Source organism: Cetorhinus maximus, chromosome 22, assembly GCF_964194155.1.
Source record: "Cetorhinus maximus chromosome 22, sCetMax3.hap1.1, whole genome shotgun sequence".
NCBI lineage: Eukaryota > Metazoa > Chordata > Chondrichthyes > Lamniformes > Cetorhinidae > Cetorhinus > Cetorhinus maximus.
Genome location: NC_135900.1, coordinates 45,508,563 through 45,524,273, shown reverse-complemented (window position 1 = coordinate 45,524,273; position 15,711 = coordinate 45,508,563). Strand labels below are relative to the sequence as shown.

General features: G+C 40.7%; 1 protein-coding gene across 6 annotated transcripts in view; it reads left to right on the top strand.

Annotated features, from left to right (window-relative positions):
• LOC144696662 (protein kinase C and casein kinase substrate in neurons protein 2-like) overlaps positions 1 to 15,711 on the top strand; it is a 123,493-nt gene that overhangs the window by 34,717 nt on the left and 73,065 nt on the right. Inside the window, exon 1 of one of the 6 annotated variants that reach the window (XM_078568225.1) lies at positions 7,689 to 7,710. The exons of 4 other annotated variants lie outside the window; for them this stretch is intronic. Coding sequence is in view for 1 of the 2 variants with exons in the window: in XM_078568222.1 (XP_078424348.1) it covers positions 8,815 to 8,838 (24 nt within the window). In the remaining variant the exon portion in view is untranslated. Of the gene's footprint in view, positions 1 to 7,688; positions 7,711 to 8,401; positions 8,839 to 15,711 lie in introns of those variants that run through there. One more of the 6 variants, XM_078568222.1, reaches the window with a different exon arrangement.

The following is a 15,711-nucleotide window of genomic DNA, read 5'->3' as shown; positions in this document are numbered from 1 at the left end:
GTGCAGAACACATGGTTAGGGATGTGGAAACGGGCATTTGTGTGGAAAGAATGCCAAAGATGAGGACGTGATTCTTTTTTCCTGCCCAAATTGGTACCCTAACATTCTGCAAAGTAATCTGAGATAATCCCTTTTTTGTACTTGGAGCACTTTAGACCTGTTTTTCTCCTGAGATTAAATGATGTTGACAGTACCAAGCCTGAAGTTGTAAAACAAGCACCATTTATGATATGACTATTTTGGTTTCCTGCAGAAAAATTCTTTACGCTGAATGTTTTTTTTTTGCTATTTAAAGTATCTTGGGATCTCAATCATTTTTAGCACTATCCATTGATTTTGATGACATTAAATGAGCTGAAAGAGATGTAACTGCTACTGAAATTTGGTAATTTTCTGGGTTAGCAAGGTTGCATTCCTAATATACAGGCAAACCACAGTAAATGTGTTTGGTTTTGCTCAAGGTTTCAAATGAACCATGTTCTTCATAAAACAGAACTGCCAGCTGAAGTGCAGTAAAATACCATCTCCATTTTTGGTATTATAGCATACAAACTATTCCTTATATTATAAGGTATTCCTTACAGTTATTGCTGGTGATAGACCAGAAACATGAGGAATATAAACCTGAATCCTATTAACTTTTCAAGCATTTTTTGTGCAATTTTCTGTTGCTCTTTCTTTTCAAGGAGGTGCTATATGTCAGCCAGTTTATCAAGGAGAAGAACCATGCGTTGTTTTCATCACCTTTATTTTATGCACAAATGACATGGTCATTTCACTAAGATTATTTTGTTACTGTGTGCTTGTACACAAAGGAGATAAGAGTTACCGAACATTCTTCCTGGAAATGTTAGTACTTCTAGTAATTTGAAATATTTTTACGAATAAGATTTTGCAACCAACTGGCTTGGGATGATAGTGTGTCAAGGAAGGTAGAATATTCAGTTAACTCATATTCAAATAAATTGAAAGGTCCATACAAATAAAATTCAATAACTAGCATTGTTTGCAATTTTGTATATGGATTGGCTCAATATTTGAGATACAGCAATTGATTTGAAAGTGAAGAGGACATGACCAGTACAACTGTTGTCCACTTCGCCAACGGGGCGGAATAGTGCATGTGCAGTGTTTCCAGCCACCTGTGTTATGTGCTGTTCCATGCAATGTGGGAGCCTAAGTTGGGATTTTTTAGGTCCTTTGGGTCTAAGTGCTTCTTGATCATCATTGACTTATGTACCTGTCTGGAGAGAACTTTGATTGGGATGCCTGCAATTTGCTTGTTAGTTTGATTCTTGACTTCCACAAGTCAAGATAACACACTTCTAGCAATCTCTATTTATTGGTGCAGCTCCTCTTCAGAGACACCTGAGCTGTCTAATGAACTCTCAAGGGTAGTAAAAATTGTCAACTTTCTCTATTATTACAGTGGAATTCAACAAGGATACATCATCAGCCTTGATCCATTTCTGCTATCCACAGACTGGATCTTGGAGCACCATGTTGGTTTGTAAGCATTCAGCAATTTTGACGATGCAGACGATATTGTACTTTATACAAAGTATAGCACTTATGATGCATGCTTGGCCATATTGAACAAGGCCTAGGATCTTGCCGAAGTGGAGTAAGACATCAAATTGTTTGTGTTTAGGAGGCCTTGAAGGACTGCAGCCAAAAATCAGTTAAACATAAAGGTAACAGGTATGTGGGGAAAATAAATTGTTTCAGGTTTTGCAGAAGCTGCATGGAACAAAAGAAGTTGACGGAATCTGAGAGAACTAAAGTAAATGTAGAGGCAACAAATGGAGCCTGTAGCCAAGTGATGAGAGAGTGCAGCATTTGATGGCTGAAGGAGATGCAGGTCATTGAGTCATTACAGCACAGAAGGAAGCCATTCAGTCCATTGATCCATACTGGCTCTCTGTAGAGCAATCCAGTCAGTCCTATTCCCTCACTGTTACCACATAGCCGTGCAAATTTATTTCTATTAAGTGTCTAGCCAATTTGCACTTCATTCTTGTAAGCACCAAGGTCCAGGCCATTACCTGCGCTATGTAAAATGTTCTTCCATGCATCCGCCACATCTCTTGCCCAGAACCTTAAATTTGTGTCCTCTGTCCTTGTGTGATCAACTAATGGGAACAACTTTTTTTTTTGTCTACATTGTCTAGGCCTACGATAATCTTGTATGCCTCTATCAAATCTCCCTCAATCTCCTTTGCTCCAAGAAGAACCCCACCTTCTCCAACTTAACCTTGTAGCTCATCCTTGGAACCATTCTGGTAAATCCCCTTTTCTGCTTCTTCTTAGGCACTCTCCTCAGTGTTGAGGATGACTTGCTTCCCTGGTTTGATAGGTTCTGAGATGGCTGATGAGTCCAGTAAGCGATTTGCAGACTGTGCTGTACCTTTGGGATTGTCTATGAGGGTCCTGACATTCCAGGTCCCAAACCTCATTTGGACAAGTGCATGATGCTGTTGAGTGATTTTTTTTTTTAACATTGTGTGGTCGTTGCACACCAACGACCACACAATCTCAAGAGTGGGGCCTTTGTCCAATGGCAAGGGGTTTCCAAGGTGATTAGGGCCAGGCTCTACTGTGAGACATTAGTACCGTCTGTACATGGTCATGAGCAGATGCAAATCTCCTCTGCATCGTCTCAAGGACTCTCGCATCCTTCCTAAAGTGTGGCGACCAGAACTTGGATGCAATAAGCTTGTGACCTAACCAGAAATTTATAAAGATATCGACTTTCCTGTATTCACATACCATGCAGGGTGAATCCATATGCATGACGTGTATGAAGATTATGCTCCTCAAACAGAAAGTTGTGCAGCTTGGGATTCAACTGAGCGTGCACTGTAATATTTGGGAGTGAAAATAGTTTCTGGTGCAGACATCCAAAGGATTGTCACCCTACAGGATGTTTTGAATTGAAAGGTTTTTTTATTTGTTCATGGGGTGTAGGTGTCACTGGTAAGGCCAATGTTTATTACCCATCCTTAGTTCCCTTTGAAAAAGTGATGGTGAGCTGCTGTGTTGCACAGTGCAGAATATCTGGTGTAGGTACTCCCACAATGTTGCTGAAGAGGGAGTTCCAGGAATTTAACCCAGCAACAGTGAAGGAACAACAATATATTTCCAAGTCAGGATGGTGTGTGACTTGAAGGGGACCTTGCAGGTGGTGGTCTTAACATGTGCCTGCTGTAGCTGGTATTGTTACAGGTTTCAAAGGTGCTGTTGAAGGAGCCTTGGCAAGTTGCTGCAGTGTATCTTGTAAATGTACACACTGGTGCTACTGTGCACCAGTGGTGGAGGGAGTGAATGATTAAGATGGTGGCTGGGTGCCTATCAAGCAGGCTGCTCTGTCCTGGATGTTGCTAAACTACTAGTATTGGAGCTGCAGTCACCCAAACACCCTTGACATGTGTCTTGTAGATGGTGGAGAGACTTTGGGGAGCCAAGGGAAGTTACTTGCTGCAAAAATTCCAGTTTCTGACTTGCTTTTGTAGTCACAGTATTTATATGGCTGGTCCTGTTCAGTTTCTGGTCAATGGTAACCTCCAGGATGTTGTTGGTGGGGATTCAACAATTGTAATCCCATTAAACGTCAAAGGGAGATGGTTAGATTCTCTGTTGTTGGAGATGGTCATAGCCTGGCAGTTGTGTGGCACAAATATTACCTGCCACTTATCAATCTAAGCCTGAATGTTATCCAGGTCTTGCTGTATGCGAGCATGGATTGCCTCAGTATCTCAGGACTCACTGCAAACATCTCCACTTCTGACCTTTTATGGAGGGAAGACCATTGAAGGAGCTAAACATGGTTGGGCCTAGGACACGACTCTGTGGAACCCTTGCAGCAATGTTCTGGGACTGAGATGATTAGCCTCCAACAATCACAATTATCTTCCTTTGTGCAAGGCATGAATACAGTCAGTGGGGAGTTTTCTCTGATTCCTAATTTTACTAGGGCTTCTAAGTTGGCAAGGGGGAACTAGATGACTATCAGCAGGCAAGGTGGGAAACCAGCAGGTGAGGGTGACACAGAGGAGGGTCATTATTGCTTGGAGTGGTTATCCATGGAGGAAACAGTGAGAGTTGAGAGCAGTGAGGAAAGATTTAAACTATTAGAGGGGATATGAGGAGAAAGGTTTTATTAATATATTGAGATAGTGGTAAAGGGGAATATTGGGCCCATTAAAGACAGACGCAGGTGAGACTACAGTGGACAATAATGAAATTGCTGACTTTTAAATGAGCACTTTGCATCATTTTCACAACAGAGAAGAGGATAAAATACCAGTGGTACAAGGAAATCTAAAAATAAATGAACTACAGTTGATAAATTGACCCCAGCGACTGGGGTGGTTAAATGGTTTATCTATTAAATTCCACTTGAAGCCCTTAAAGGCAATATTCTATTCAGGATTGTAAATCTGGATTGTTTGCAATCTTGCCAAAGTTGCATAGAATTAAATAGAAGTTACAGCACAGAAAAGTCCATTGGCCCAATTGGTCTATGCTGGTGTTAATGCTGCATACAAACCTCCTCCCATCCTGGTTCAGCTAACCCCATCAACATATACTTCTATTCCATCTCCCTCATGTACTTATCTAGCTTTCCCTTAAATGCATTTATGCCATGTGCCTCAACTATGTGGGTAGTAACTTCAACATTGTAACCAGCTTGAGTAAAGAAGATTCTCCTGAATTCTTTACTAGATTTGTTAGTGGCCATCCTTATCACCCCTATTTTGGGCTGCCTCACAGGCAACATTCCCCCTCTTTTTTGAGTGCATGAACAATTTCTTTGTGTCAAACTCCGCTAGATTTTTTTTAATGCAGCTCACATGTGTGGTAATTTAAAGTGACCGACTTGTGCACGGGGCCTGTGCTGGGACAGGAAAGTGGAGTTGAGGTAGGAAATCAGCCATAGTTTGATTGAATGGCAGGGCAGGTTCAGTGGGCCAAATGCCCTACTCTGCCTATTTCTTATGTTCGTACATTGGCTTGTCCAGATTGTTACATTTCTGTCTTGGTGACTGCTCTTCTGTGGATTGAGTTATTTTTAAATAATACTGCCTTGCCTTGTCCATAACACTTAATTCCATTCTTTTAGTTCATATTGGCGTGCTTGCTTTTCTTAGCTGTTGTACTGGGGATTCTACTATTGCTGTTATTTGGGACATCAGCATATCCAACAAATAACCCAGTTTGTTTTCCTAAGAAAACTGCTGAACATTAGTCACACGGAAAATTTTTTCCACATGAGCAAAATTGAACCATGTGTTCATATAATGGTTGCGTGTGAACAGAATAGTTCATGTGATGCAGTCAACTTGTACTCACCATGTTAAAAGGACTGCTTTTTATAGGTCAAATTGTGACTCTGCTTTGAATGCGCCTTTTACATGTGTGATTAAATGAAATTGTGGAAAGCTACAGTAATGGAGTGTCATTCATCACCTTTGTTCAAGTCAAAACAATTGGTAAGGTCTATAATCATTCAATTCTTATTCTCCTGTCCCTCTAACAGCTACTCCATCTGATCCCTCGCCAACCTTGCTCTTGTAACTTCTGTTGAATCTTTCTCTTTCCCTTTTTCAAGTACCCTAAGATGTGAAGTGCTTAAGGCCATCTTGAAGATATAAGAGGCACTTTTAAATTGATATGATGCACTTTTAAATTTACTTTTCTGTTCCTGTGATACTGTTGCTAGCTGCCATTAAGAGAAAGCAAACCCTTTTGGCTCATTTTTCTTTATTGGATGGGTGTGTCTCTCCATTCTTGACCGTTTGACCAATATCAAGCTTTAATAGCAGAGCAAAACTCAAGTACGTTGGAGCAAACACAAATTCCTTTTGCAAGTTTGATTTTTAAAAAGGGGCCTAATGCTTGATTGTTACACCCAATTGAAGATGCATATAAAACACGTTAACAATGGATATCTTCAGGTACCTGAGGATAAGCAGGTCAATCTAAAGAAGTAAAATGTACTCTTGATAAAGATGATAGAGCCAGTGGAGCAGCAATAAGCCAGTAGTGCAGCTTGTACCGTGATTTGCTTATACATCCTAACCAACTTTTGACACCGAGTCATGCCAATATTCCAGAGCCACAGTCCCATCTTCTTAATTTTATAAATTACTCTCCTCGTCTTAAATGGAATGTTTGCAATTTTCATGATGGTTTGAATGTCGGAAGATTTGTCTCCATGACAAACTAAAGGGTTAGTTTCAACAGCCCTCACAGGGCTGGAAAGTTTAATTTCCTATCTGGTTTGAGCAATCTCCTGTAGTATTTCACATAACCAGCACCTTCAAAGACTTCAAAGAGGTTAAGCTGGAAAGGATCAAGTGATGCTTTTATTACTTAGTTTTAGTCCAGCCAGGTTCTTTTTCCCCACAAGCTGGCTTCGCCAGTTACAGGGAGAACAGCTCCAGGCCTGTGTCTGATGAGTTCCCAACACCCTCTGAAAAATAAGCATCTGCACTGTTTCCCCCTCACATTCCTTTGTTACCTGTAACAAAGAACCTACTAATGTATTTTGTGGGTTGTTTTTAATATTAAACCCAAATTTTCATTAGGCTAATGAAAATATGTGTAGGAGTTGGAAGTATAGAGCCCTTACCATCAGTTTGATGATAGTTATGCTCATGGAATAAGGTACTTATACTGCAAACTCCTTAAAGCACAGTGGTGGGACTTTGAAGTGTTTATACTCTATCTATTGTATTTAAACAAAATTTAAATTTTTATTTGAGTGCACAATTTTGGTAGCATCTGTCATACTGCCTGGGATAAAAAGCTTCTGGAAAAATAATACTTTGAACTTTCTCTATGTTTTTGAGATTTTTTATATACAAGAGTAGTAGTCTATAGCATTTTTTTCCAAATTAATAAAAAGAAGGGTTATAGTAAGTTGATATTCAGGTGATTTTACAAACACCATCAGAAAAAGAAAAAAATCAGAACTTCTAAAAACATGCACGTTAATTTCTGGCCTGAAGTGAATTAACAAGAATAGTCAAAATGGCTGCAAGACAATAGAGTATTTGGATTTTAATTGCAACAGTTTAAACTTTGAGAAGAGATGTAAAAGTACTGTACAGATGTAAAAAGATAATTTTCAACAGGTGTTCTATAACAACTGAATGATTTTAAAAGGGGAAACTTAAAAGTGAACAGACAGGAAGCTTACTTATACATCAACAATGTAGAATCACTTAACTGGAAAAGTATTGCATTGCAGTTTTGCAATCTGTTTGCACAATCTGTGCAGTAACAAGTCAATCAACTTGTTTATATTTTGAAATATAAAACACTGGTCGGTGTGTTTTTAATATAGAAGCTCTTCTCTAGTGATGTCATGAAAAAGCCAGATGGGGGCAACTGACTTAATTCAGGATGTGACAGATAAGAAATTTGACCATGTTATTGAATAGGAGTTTCCTTTTAAAAAAAACAGTCAATCTGTAATCAGTTTGGAACGCTGGTGTTTAATGTTTTTGGTTTTTGAAAGATAAAGTATTTACTGGAATGGAATTTAGCTTTTGATTAGCACTTGCGGCAAGCAAATGAAGATACACTATGTAGGACAGCATAGTTAGAGCTAAGAAGAAACTTCAAATTAGCACTGACTGTAGTGGAATGCTAAACGACAGATTAAAAAAGGTGTACAGAGGGAGAGAGGAATGAAGGCTAGAGGTGAGTGAATGATCACCTGTAGGATAAAAAGTTATTTTTGTTTTCTGGTCTGCAATTGAGAGAAGGTTGCTGGATGACTCGTTTTTCACTTGAAGGAGATTCATGACTTGGATGGAGATGGGCTTTATAAAGGTTCCTGAGTGAGGAAGATTATTATTTGAATGGCTATAAATTGAGAGAGGGGGATGTGCATCGAGACCTGGGTGTCCTCGTACACCAGTTGTTGAAGGTAAGCATGCAGGTGCAGCAGACAGTAAAGAAGGCAAATGGTTTGTTGGCCTTCATAGCGAGAGGATTCGAGTACAGGAACAGGGATGTCTTGCTGCAATTATAAAGGGCCATGGTGAGACCACACCTGGAATATTGTGTGCAGTTTTGAGTCTCCTTATCTGAGGAAGGGTGTCCTTGCTATAGAGGGAGTGCAGCAAAGGCTTACCAGACTGATTCCTGGGATGGCGGGACTGTCATATGAGGAGAGATTGAGTCGGTTAGGATTATATTCGCTGGAGTTCAGAAGAATGAGGTGGGATCTTATAGAAACCTATAAAATTCTAACAGGACTAGACAGGGTCGATGCTGGAAGGATGTTCCCTATGGTGAGGGAGTCCAGAACCAGGGGTCACAGTCTGAGGATACGGGATAGACCATTTAGGACTGAGATGAGGAGAAATGTCTTCACCCAGAGAGTGGTGAGCCTGTGGAATTCGCTACCACAGAAAGTAGTTGAGGCCAAAACATTGTATGTTTTCAGGATGGAGTTAGATATAGCTCTTGGGGCGAAAGGCATCAAAGGATATGGGGAGAAAGCGGGAGCAGGCTATTGAGTTGGATGATCAGCCATGATTATAATGAATGGTGGAGCAGGCTCGCAGGGCCAAATGGCCTACTCCTCTTATTTGCTGTTTCTATGTTAGGAAAGAAAACATGAGCATGAAAGTTAGTTTAGGGTTTACCACTGGTTAAACAAACACTGGCTACGAGCTACATTCTACAGAGCATGAAAAAGGAAAGCCAATTTCTTGGCTACAGCTTCAGCAACGAAGGAGATCTTGAGTTCTGCTGGAGATTAGAGATGACTGAGACCATAATGTCATTGGATGAAGAATGACTCGAGGTCAAACGATCAAGGTAAAAGGCCTTCATAGCGAGAAAAATGAGTCTTTGAAGAATTGAAAGAAACATTTTTGTCCATTCCCCCAACCTCCCCCACTTCTGTTTCCTGAACATTGTGGAAAAGATCATGACTTGCAGAAGAATGCAAGAAAAGACACAGCTAAAAAAAAGGCCGCTAAACCCAACAAGACTGCTGGATGCATTATATATCACTATTTAGTCAAAGGTTTTCTATCCACATGTGCCGCTTGTTGATTTGCTACTTTAAGGAACTCTAATTCACCCCCATATACGAGGGGGAAATCAAGCATTTAATAATATCTTTTCAATCCTTAGTACTTCTCAGTGGGCATTATCGAGTTTAATGGTGAGGAGGGGGAGCAGGAGGAAAGAGTTCTCCTAATTCTTAGTTTAGCTCATGGCTTGTGAATTTTGTATTTGTGTCCTCTAACTTCTTAGCCAAGAGAGTGGTTGTTTTCTTCCACCTTATCCATACCTTTTCATTATTTTGAAAATCTGTCTTGTTCCTCCCTTCAGTTTCATTTCTCCAATGAAAATATGTCCAGTTGTTTGTACCTTTGTTCATAAAATAACCCCTTAAAGCCTGGAATAATTCATACCACTCTATATCAGTTAATTCAACGATCACATTATTCAGTTATCTTTCTTAATGTTTCAACCTTATCTCCTTCTACTGCTCTATCATGTCTTACCATTAACCGATCCTGTCTTTTGGATGAGACTTTACACTGAAGAACTGCCAGCCTTGGGTAAAAGGTCTTATGGTGCAATTTGAAGTTGAAGGCACTTAGTGTTTAATTAATTTTCCCCCAAACAACACCAGAACAGATTAACTGGTTACTTATATATCATTCCTGTTTGTGAGACCATGTGTGCAAATTGCCTGCCACTTCCACCCATATAAAAATGACAGTTTCAGAAGTAATTAGTTGGTCCTAAAGTACTTTGCAACATCTTAAATGTGCTGTAATAATGCAATTGCTTGAATTCTTTTTGTAGATAATAAAATCATAGAATGGTTACAGCACAGAGGGAAGCCATTTGGCCCAACATGTCTGTGCTGCCTCTTGGCAAGAGTAACCCAGCTAGTCTCACTCCCCTGCCCTTTCCCCATAGCCCTGGAAATGTTATATCTTCAGGTGCTTAGCCAATTCCCTTTTGAAAGCTCCGATTGAATCTGCCTCCAACACTCTCAGGTGGTGCATTCCAGATCCTAACCATCGTCTGCATAGAAAAGCTTTTTCTTAGGTCACTGTTGATTCTTTTGCTAATCAGCTTAATTTGGTACCCTGTTTTTCTCGATCCTTCTGCAAATAGGAATAGTGTGTCTCTGTCTATTCTGTCTAGACCCTTCATGATTTTGAACCCCTATCAAATCTACTCTTAACTTTCTCTAAAGAGAACAACCCAGCTTCTTCAGTCTATCCATATAACTGAAGCCCTTCAAGCTTGAAATGATTTTCATAAATCTTTTTTGCGCCCTTTCTAAAGCCTTCACATCTTTCCTAAAGTGTGGTGCCCAGAATTGGACACTATAATCCAGTTGAGGCTGAAGCTGTGTTTTATAAGCCGCTCATCATATGTTTGTTGCTTTTGTGCTCTATGCGTTATTAACTACTTTTTCAACCTGTCCTGCCACCTTCAACAATTTGTACACAAACCCACATACACACCCCCCTCCCACCCAGTGCCTCTGTTCCTGCACTTCCTTTAAAATTATGCCTCTTTTATGATGCTCCCCCTCGTTTTTCACACCTCTCTGCATTGAACTTCATCTGTAATGTGTCCACTCATTCCACCAGCTTGTCTATGTCCTCTCGAAGTCTATCACCATCCTCACAGTTCACAATACTTCCAAGTTTAGTGTCATCTACAAACTTTGAAATTGTGTCCTGCATACCCAATTCTAGCTTATTAATATATATCAAGAAAACTAGTGGCCCTTGTACGGATCATAGGGGAACTCTACTGTATACCTTCCTCCAATTTGAAAAACAATCATTCACCACTACTCTCTGCTTCCTATCATTAGCTAACTTTGTATTGAAACTAATACTTTCCCCTTTCTTCCATGGGCTAAATTTTGCTGGTAAGTAATGTAGATTTATCTTTACATCAGTTGAAAAAGCCATCAACCACAGCATATCTAATAATTTAGCAGTTAGCCAGATATCTATAAATACAACTTTGGTTGAAGACCACATGATAGCAATTTATTTAGAACTGCATAGTGCCAGATCCTGTTAAAATTTGTGAAAGCCCAGGGCATTTGCACATGATTTACTGAAACGCCAAAAAGATTGCAGTGATAGGTATGTAATATAAATAGTAAAATCATTTAAGTTAAGAGCTATGTTAGGTTAGAACTGTGGAGTTCGATATTTTAAAAGTGAGCTTTGTCATGCCCAGTAGAGGCATGAAGATAGTAAAAATTTTAAAGCTGTATTCTATAAAATGGACACAACAGATTTTAATATGGCTGACAACACATCATGTGACTTTAGCAATATGGGCTCCAGATAAGACCTGAAACTCAAACAAATACCTCAGTAAAATATAAACAATCCCAGTCACTTGTGAAATGCACAAATCCTTTTAAGGATGAACTGTAAACAACCAGGACTATGATACCAGCAAATTTGTCTTCCTGCCTCAACATTGGCAATTGAGACATCGAAACTCAATGGGTGTTAGACGAATATGAAATAAGTATCGTCAGCCTTTCATTGTATTGTGACTGTCCCACATCTCAAACACTCAAGTGTAAAAAGCCACAGCACATGATGTGTATTGGCCCAACTCACTACCTTAGTTGGGAATGTTCTTTGGACATGCATAGGTTGCATGGTTAAGGCATGCTTTTAAAAGTTACGGCAGAAGCTATTCTGAGCAGCGAAACACCATTAGAGATTCCAACTGACATCTGAAAAGCCATCTAACCAGCTGCAAGATGGCGCAGCCAAGGTAAAGCAGCTGTACCTTCACCTGAAAGCAGACTTCCTGGCAACTCAATTACAAGAAACCTCACAGCTTACTGAAAATCTTATTTTTAACCTGACTTCCACTCCAGCTACAGAAGTAGTTCAGCTAAGAAACAGGCCTGCTATGAAGGAGACTAAAATCATTTCAACTTGTAATTCTATTGTTCTTTTCCTTATCTGTATCCATTTTTTGTGTGTGTGATAGCAAGCGTGAGAAGTCGTGTTAAAACCTACAGGGCAAAAGTGTAATAAATAATCATCTTTATTTTAAATTCACATAAGCTTGCTGCTGAAATAATTTAAATTGGGACAAACCACTGTGAGGTTAAGAACACACACTAACCTCACACAAAAAAAACCTTTGATCATGGGCAATAATAAACACAAAGGGCCTGAACTTACATGGAGTGCTAATCAGAGTCGGATTGCCACTCTGCTCCTAGTTGCTTACCTGGAAATTCAGCTGCTCCTTTCTTGCCCGGCCTTCCAACTCAGGCTGGGCGAGAACTGTCCAGTGCAGCATGTTCCTGAGGCCTTGTGTCGAAGGCTGGAGAGTCGGATGTAAGGAAACCACACCCTCTTTTTACAGCACTAGCTGCTCTGAAGCAAGTAAATTTAAAGGTCCACCCACTTTCAGAAGCTAGGGAGAAGGTAAATTTGTAAAGTAAGTGGGTAGGATTGGGGGGTGTGCTTGATTGGTTGGGGCGGGTGGGGATTGGTTGGTCGAGGGGGTCGGTGGGAGGGCAGTCGGGCGGTTGGGGATCAGTTAGCCTGGGGGAAGGGGTGTTGGTTGGTCAGGGGAATGGGGTCGGGTGGTCAGTGTTGGGTGTGGAGGTTGGTTGGTTGAAGGTGGATGGTCAGTGGAGGGGTTGGGAGGGGGGCAGTACTATAGTTACCAGGGGTTAGAAGTGGTTTTAATTCTTCTAACTTTTCCTGGGTAACTATTCGGGAAATTTGAACTTCCTCGGGATATTGCCACGCAGCCCTTGCCTGGGAACTTCGGGGAGGGGTTGGGGGGTTGCTTCGCAGCACATCTTTGAGGTTCTCCCCCCCCCCCCCCCCCCCTAGTTTTTACACCCTGGAGCTAGGAAGTTATGGGCCAAATTCTTTGTGACATCATCAACTTTCATAGCTTCAGAAAATATGAATGGATGGTCAATACAGTGACAGCTAAAGGGGAGAGAGGGAAAATGTCACATCAGGCTAGTTAAAATGAGCAAATGTCCAAGGAGAATTAAAGGTAGACCTTCTGTAGAATACCAAAATAATTTACTGAATTTACAATATGACGTTGCAGAGATGGAAAGAGTTTAGTAACTTTTAAACAAATTATGGAAGAATGGCAGTATAGTGAAATATATCTTTTCTTGCATTGATCTCTTTAAAAGCACCACTCCCCTCTTGAGATTAATTTGTAGAAATAGCGATGTTTCTACAAATGAGAAATTTGGTAGAGATTGTGTACAGATACAAAGATATTTTCTGCACTATGCTGGAAAGGTGAAGCACTATTGCAGGGGAAAGACCATGATCAAGACGATGGCTGTCCCAGTTTGAGGCTAATCCATTGCACTTCTGGTATGCTGATGCCTGCAATTTGCACAAATTCAACTGAATCATTAATAATGGGTGATGCCATGCAACTTTAGTTCCTGTGACACCTGGAGGTGAGATTCATCTTCAGTTGCCAAAATTGAATTTCACTCCCCGCTAACATCACGCTTTTGCTTATTTACAGTGCTGATCATGACTATTGCACCGCTAAGAGCTCCAAAAAATGCATAAGAGCCCTGCACATAGTGAAAAATAACTGACATACTGGCCATGTAGCGTTAGCCTATTTGGTAGTCAGGGATGTTGAGATACGGCTTGAGTTTGACATTGCAACTGATTGAATAATTGCCTTAAAAAGGGGAAGACATTGCAGCTGACAGTAGTACAATGAATAATGATGCCCTTTCAAGTTCCTTATCAGCCTGCCTGGATTTCATTGCTTACGTTTGTTTTTCATGTTTGTTTTACTGCCAAGGAATGTGTTAATGTAATGCATTAATTTAATTTATACTTAGATTATTACATCACTGATATTGTGCTTTGATGGCACTTCTATTCATGAGCTAGATTCTCCTGATCTAATCTAAGAAAATGCTCCACTGTGACCAATGTTTCTTAAGCATCAGCTTCACCTCCGTGTTAGCACTCTTGCCTCTGAGTTAAAGTCATAAATTCAAGCTCCACTCCAGGGACATAAGCGCACAATTTTCAGTGTGGTACAGAGGGAATGCTGCAATGTTGGAGGCGCTGTCTTTTTGGTTTAAGCATTAAACCTGTTGGACAGTTTGGGTGGATGTATAAGATTCCATGGCATTTTTGAAGTCAGCCAGTGGAATTCTCCCAGTGTCCTGACCGACATTTATTCCTCAATGAACACCATCAAAATATCTTGCTCTGGGCAAACATTACTACACTCCAGAAACACACTCCAGAAGTGCCTCATTGGCTTTGAAGTGCTTCGTGACGCCTTGAGGCCAAGAAAAGCGCTATATAAATGCAAGTTATTTCTGTAAATCTGTCCAAGATGCTATAGTTTGTAGTCATCTGTGAAACTTGAATTTCATTTGTATATCATACACTTCAGGTGCAAGCTTGGAATGCAGCGCTATATTTCAACTGTATTTCAGCTGATTTCAATCTCTGTCTCAACTCATCATGCTGTAAGTTCACTACCCTCTTATTCTCTGTTGAGTTCACTGCCCTGTTATCCTCCCTAAGCCTCTTCCTCCCCATAAACTTTCCAACCCATATTTACTGTCACCACCTTCATCTTGCCATTTTATGTGGACTTACTAGCCCCATTTTTATCAATCACGGATAAGGCTCTCAGGTCACTTCCCTGTATCACCTCCATTCCATGCCCCAACCCTGTCCCCTCTATCCGCCCCTGAAAAAAACAATCCCCAATGTTGCAGCATTCCCTCAGTACTGCACTGAGGATTGTGTGTCCCTGTCTCTGGAGTGGGGCTTGAATCAATGTCTTTGACTTGAAGGCAAGAGTGCTGAATACAGAATACTGAAAGGCCTGGATAGAGTGGATGGGGGGGAAAGATGTTTCCATTAGTAGGAGAGACTAGGACCTGAGGGCACAGCCTCAGAGTAAAGGGAAGACCTTTTAGAACAGAGATGAGGAGAAACTTCTTTAGCCAGAGAGTGGTGAATCTATGGAATTCATTGCCACAGAAGGCTGTGGAAGCCAGGTGATTGAGTGTATTTAAGACCGAGATAGATAGGTTCTTGATTGGTAAGGGGATCAAAGGTTACGGGGAGAAGGCGGAAGAATGGGGTTGAGAAACTTATCAGCCATGATTGAATGGTGGAGCAGACTCAATGGGCCGAATGGCCTAATTTCTGCTCCTGTGTCTCATGGTCTTATGTTAACACTGAGGTGAGGCTGATTCTTGAGAGACATTCAACCCCTAATTCATTTAGAACTACACTTTCAAAATCCAAACTGTCTAAGCTTTGGCCCTCCAATTGCTACAACGTTTATGCAGATTTTGATTTGCTGAGCTGCACCCTCACCTCCACCTTTGATGCCTTAGTCCCCAGTGAAATCATTATTCTCTGTTACCCTGGCCAATGTCCTTGGTACGGCCCTCATCTCTGCTCCATTAAGTCCAAGGGTGAAGTCTTGAAAGGATATGGTGGATAACTGGGTTTAGTCATTCACCGCCAGACGTGGCTGGACCAGATTAAACGCTGTCGGATCCTGCTCCTGTCTACGAAAGCTGCTTGCTGTTCCAAGCTCATCCTGGGATACAAAGATAATTCAACTTCTTTTCTGTATTGCATACCTTCTATCTTTGGCCCCTTTCTATTTCTCATCTGA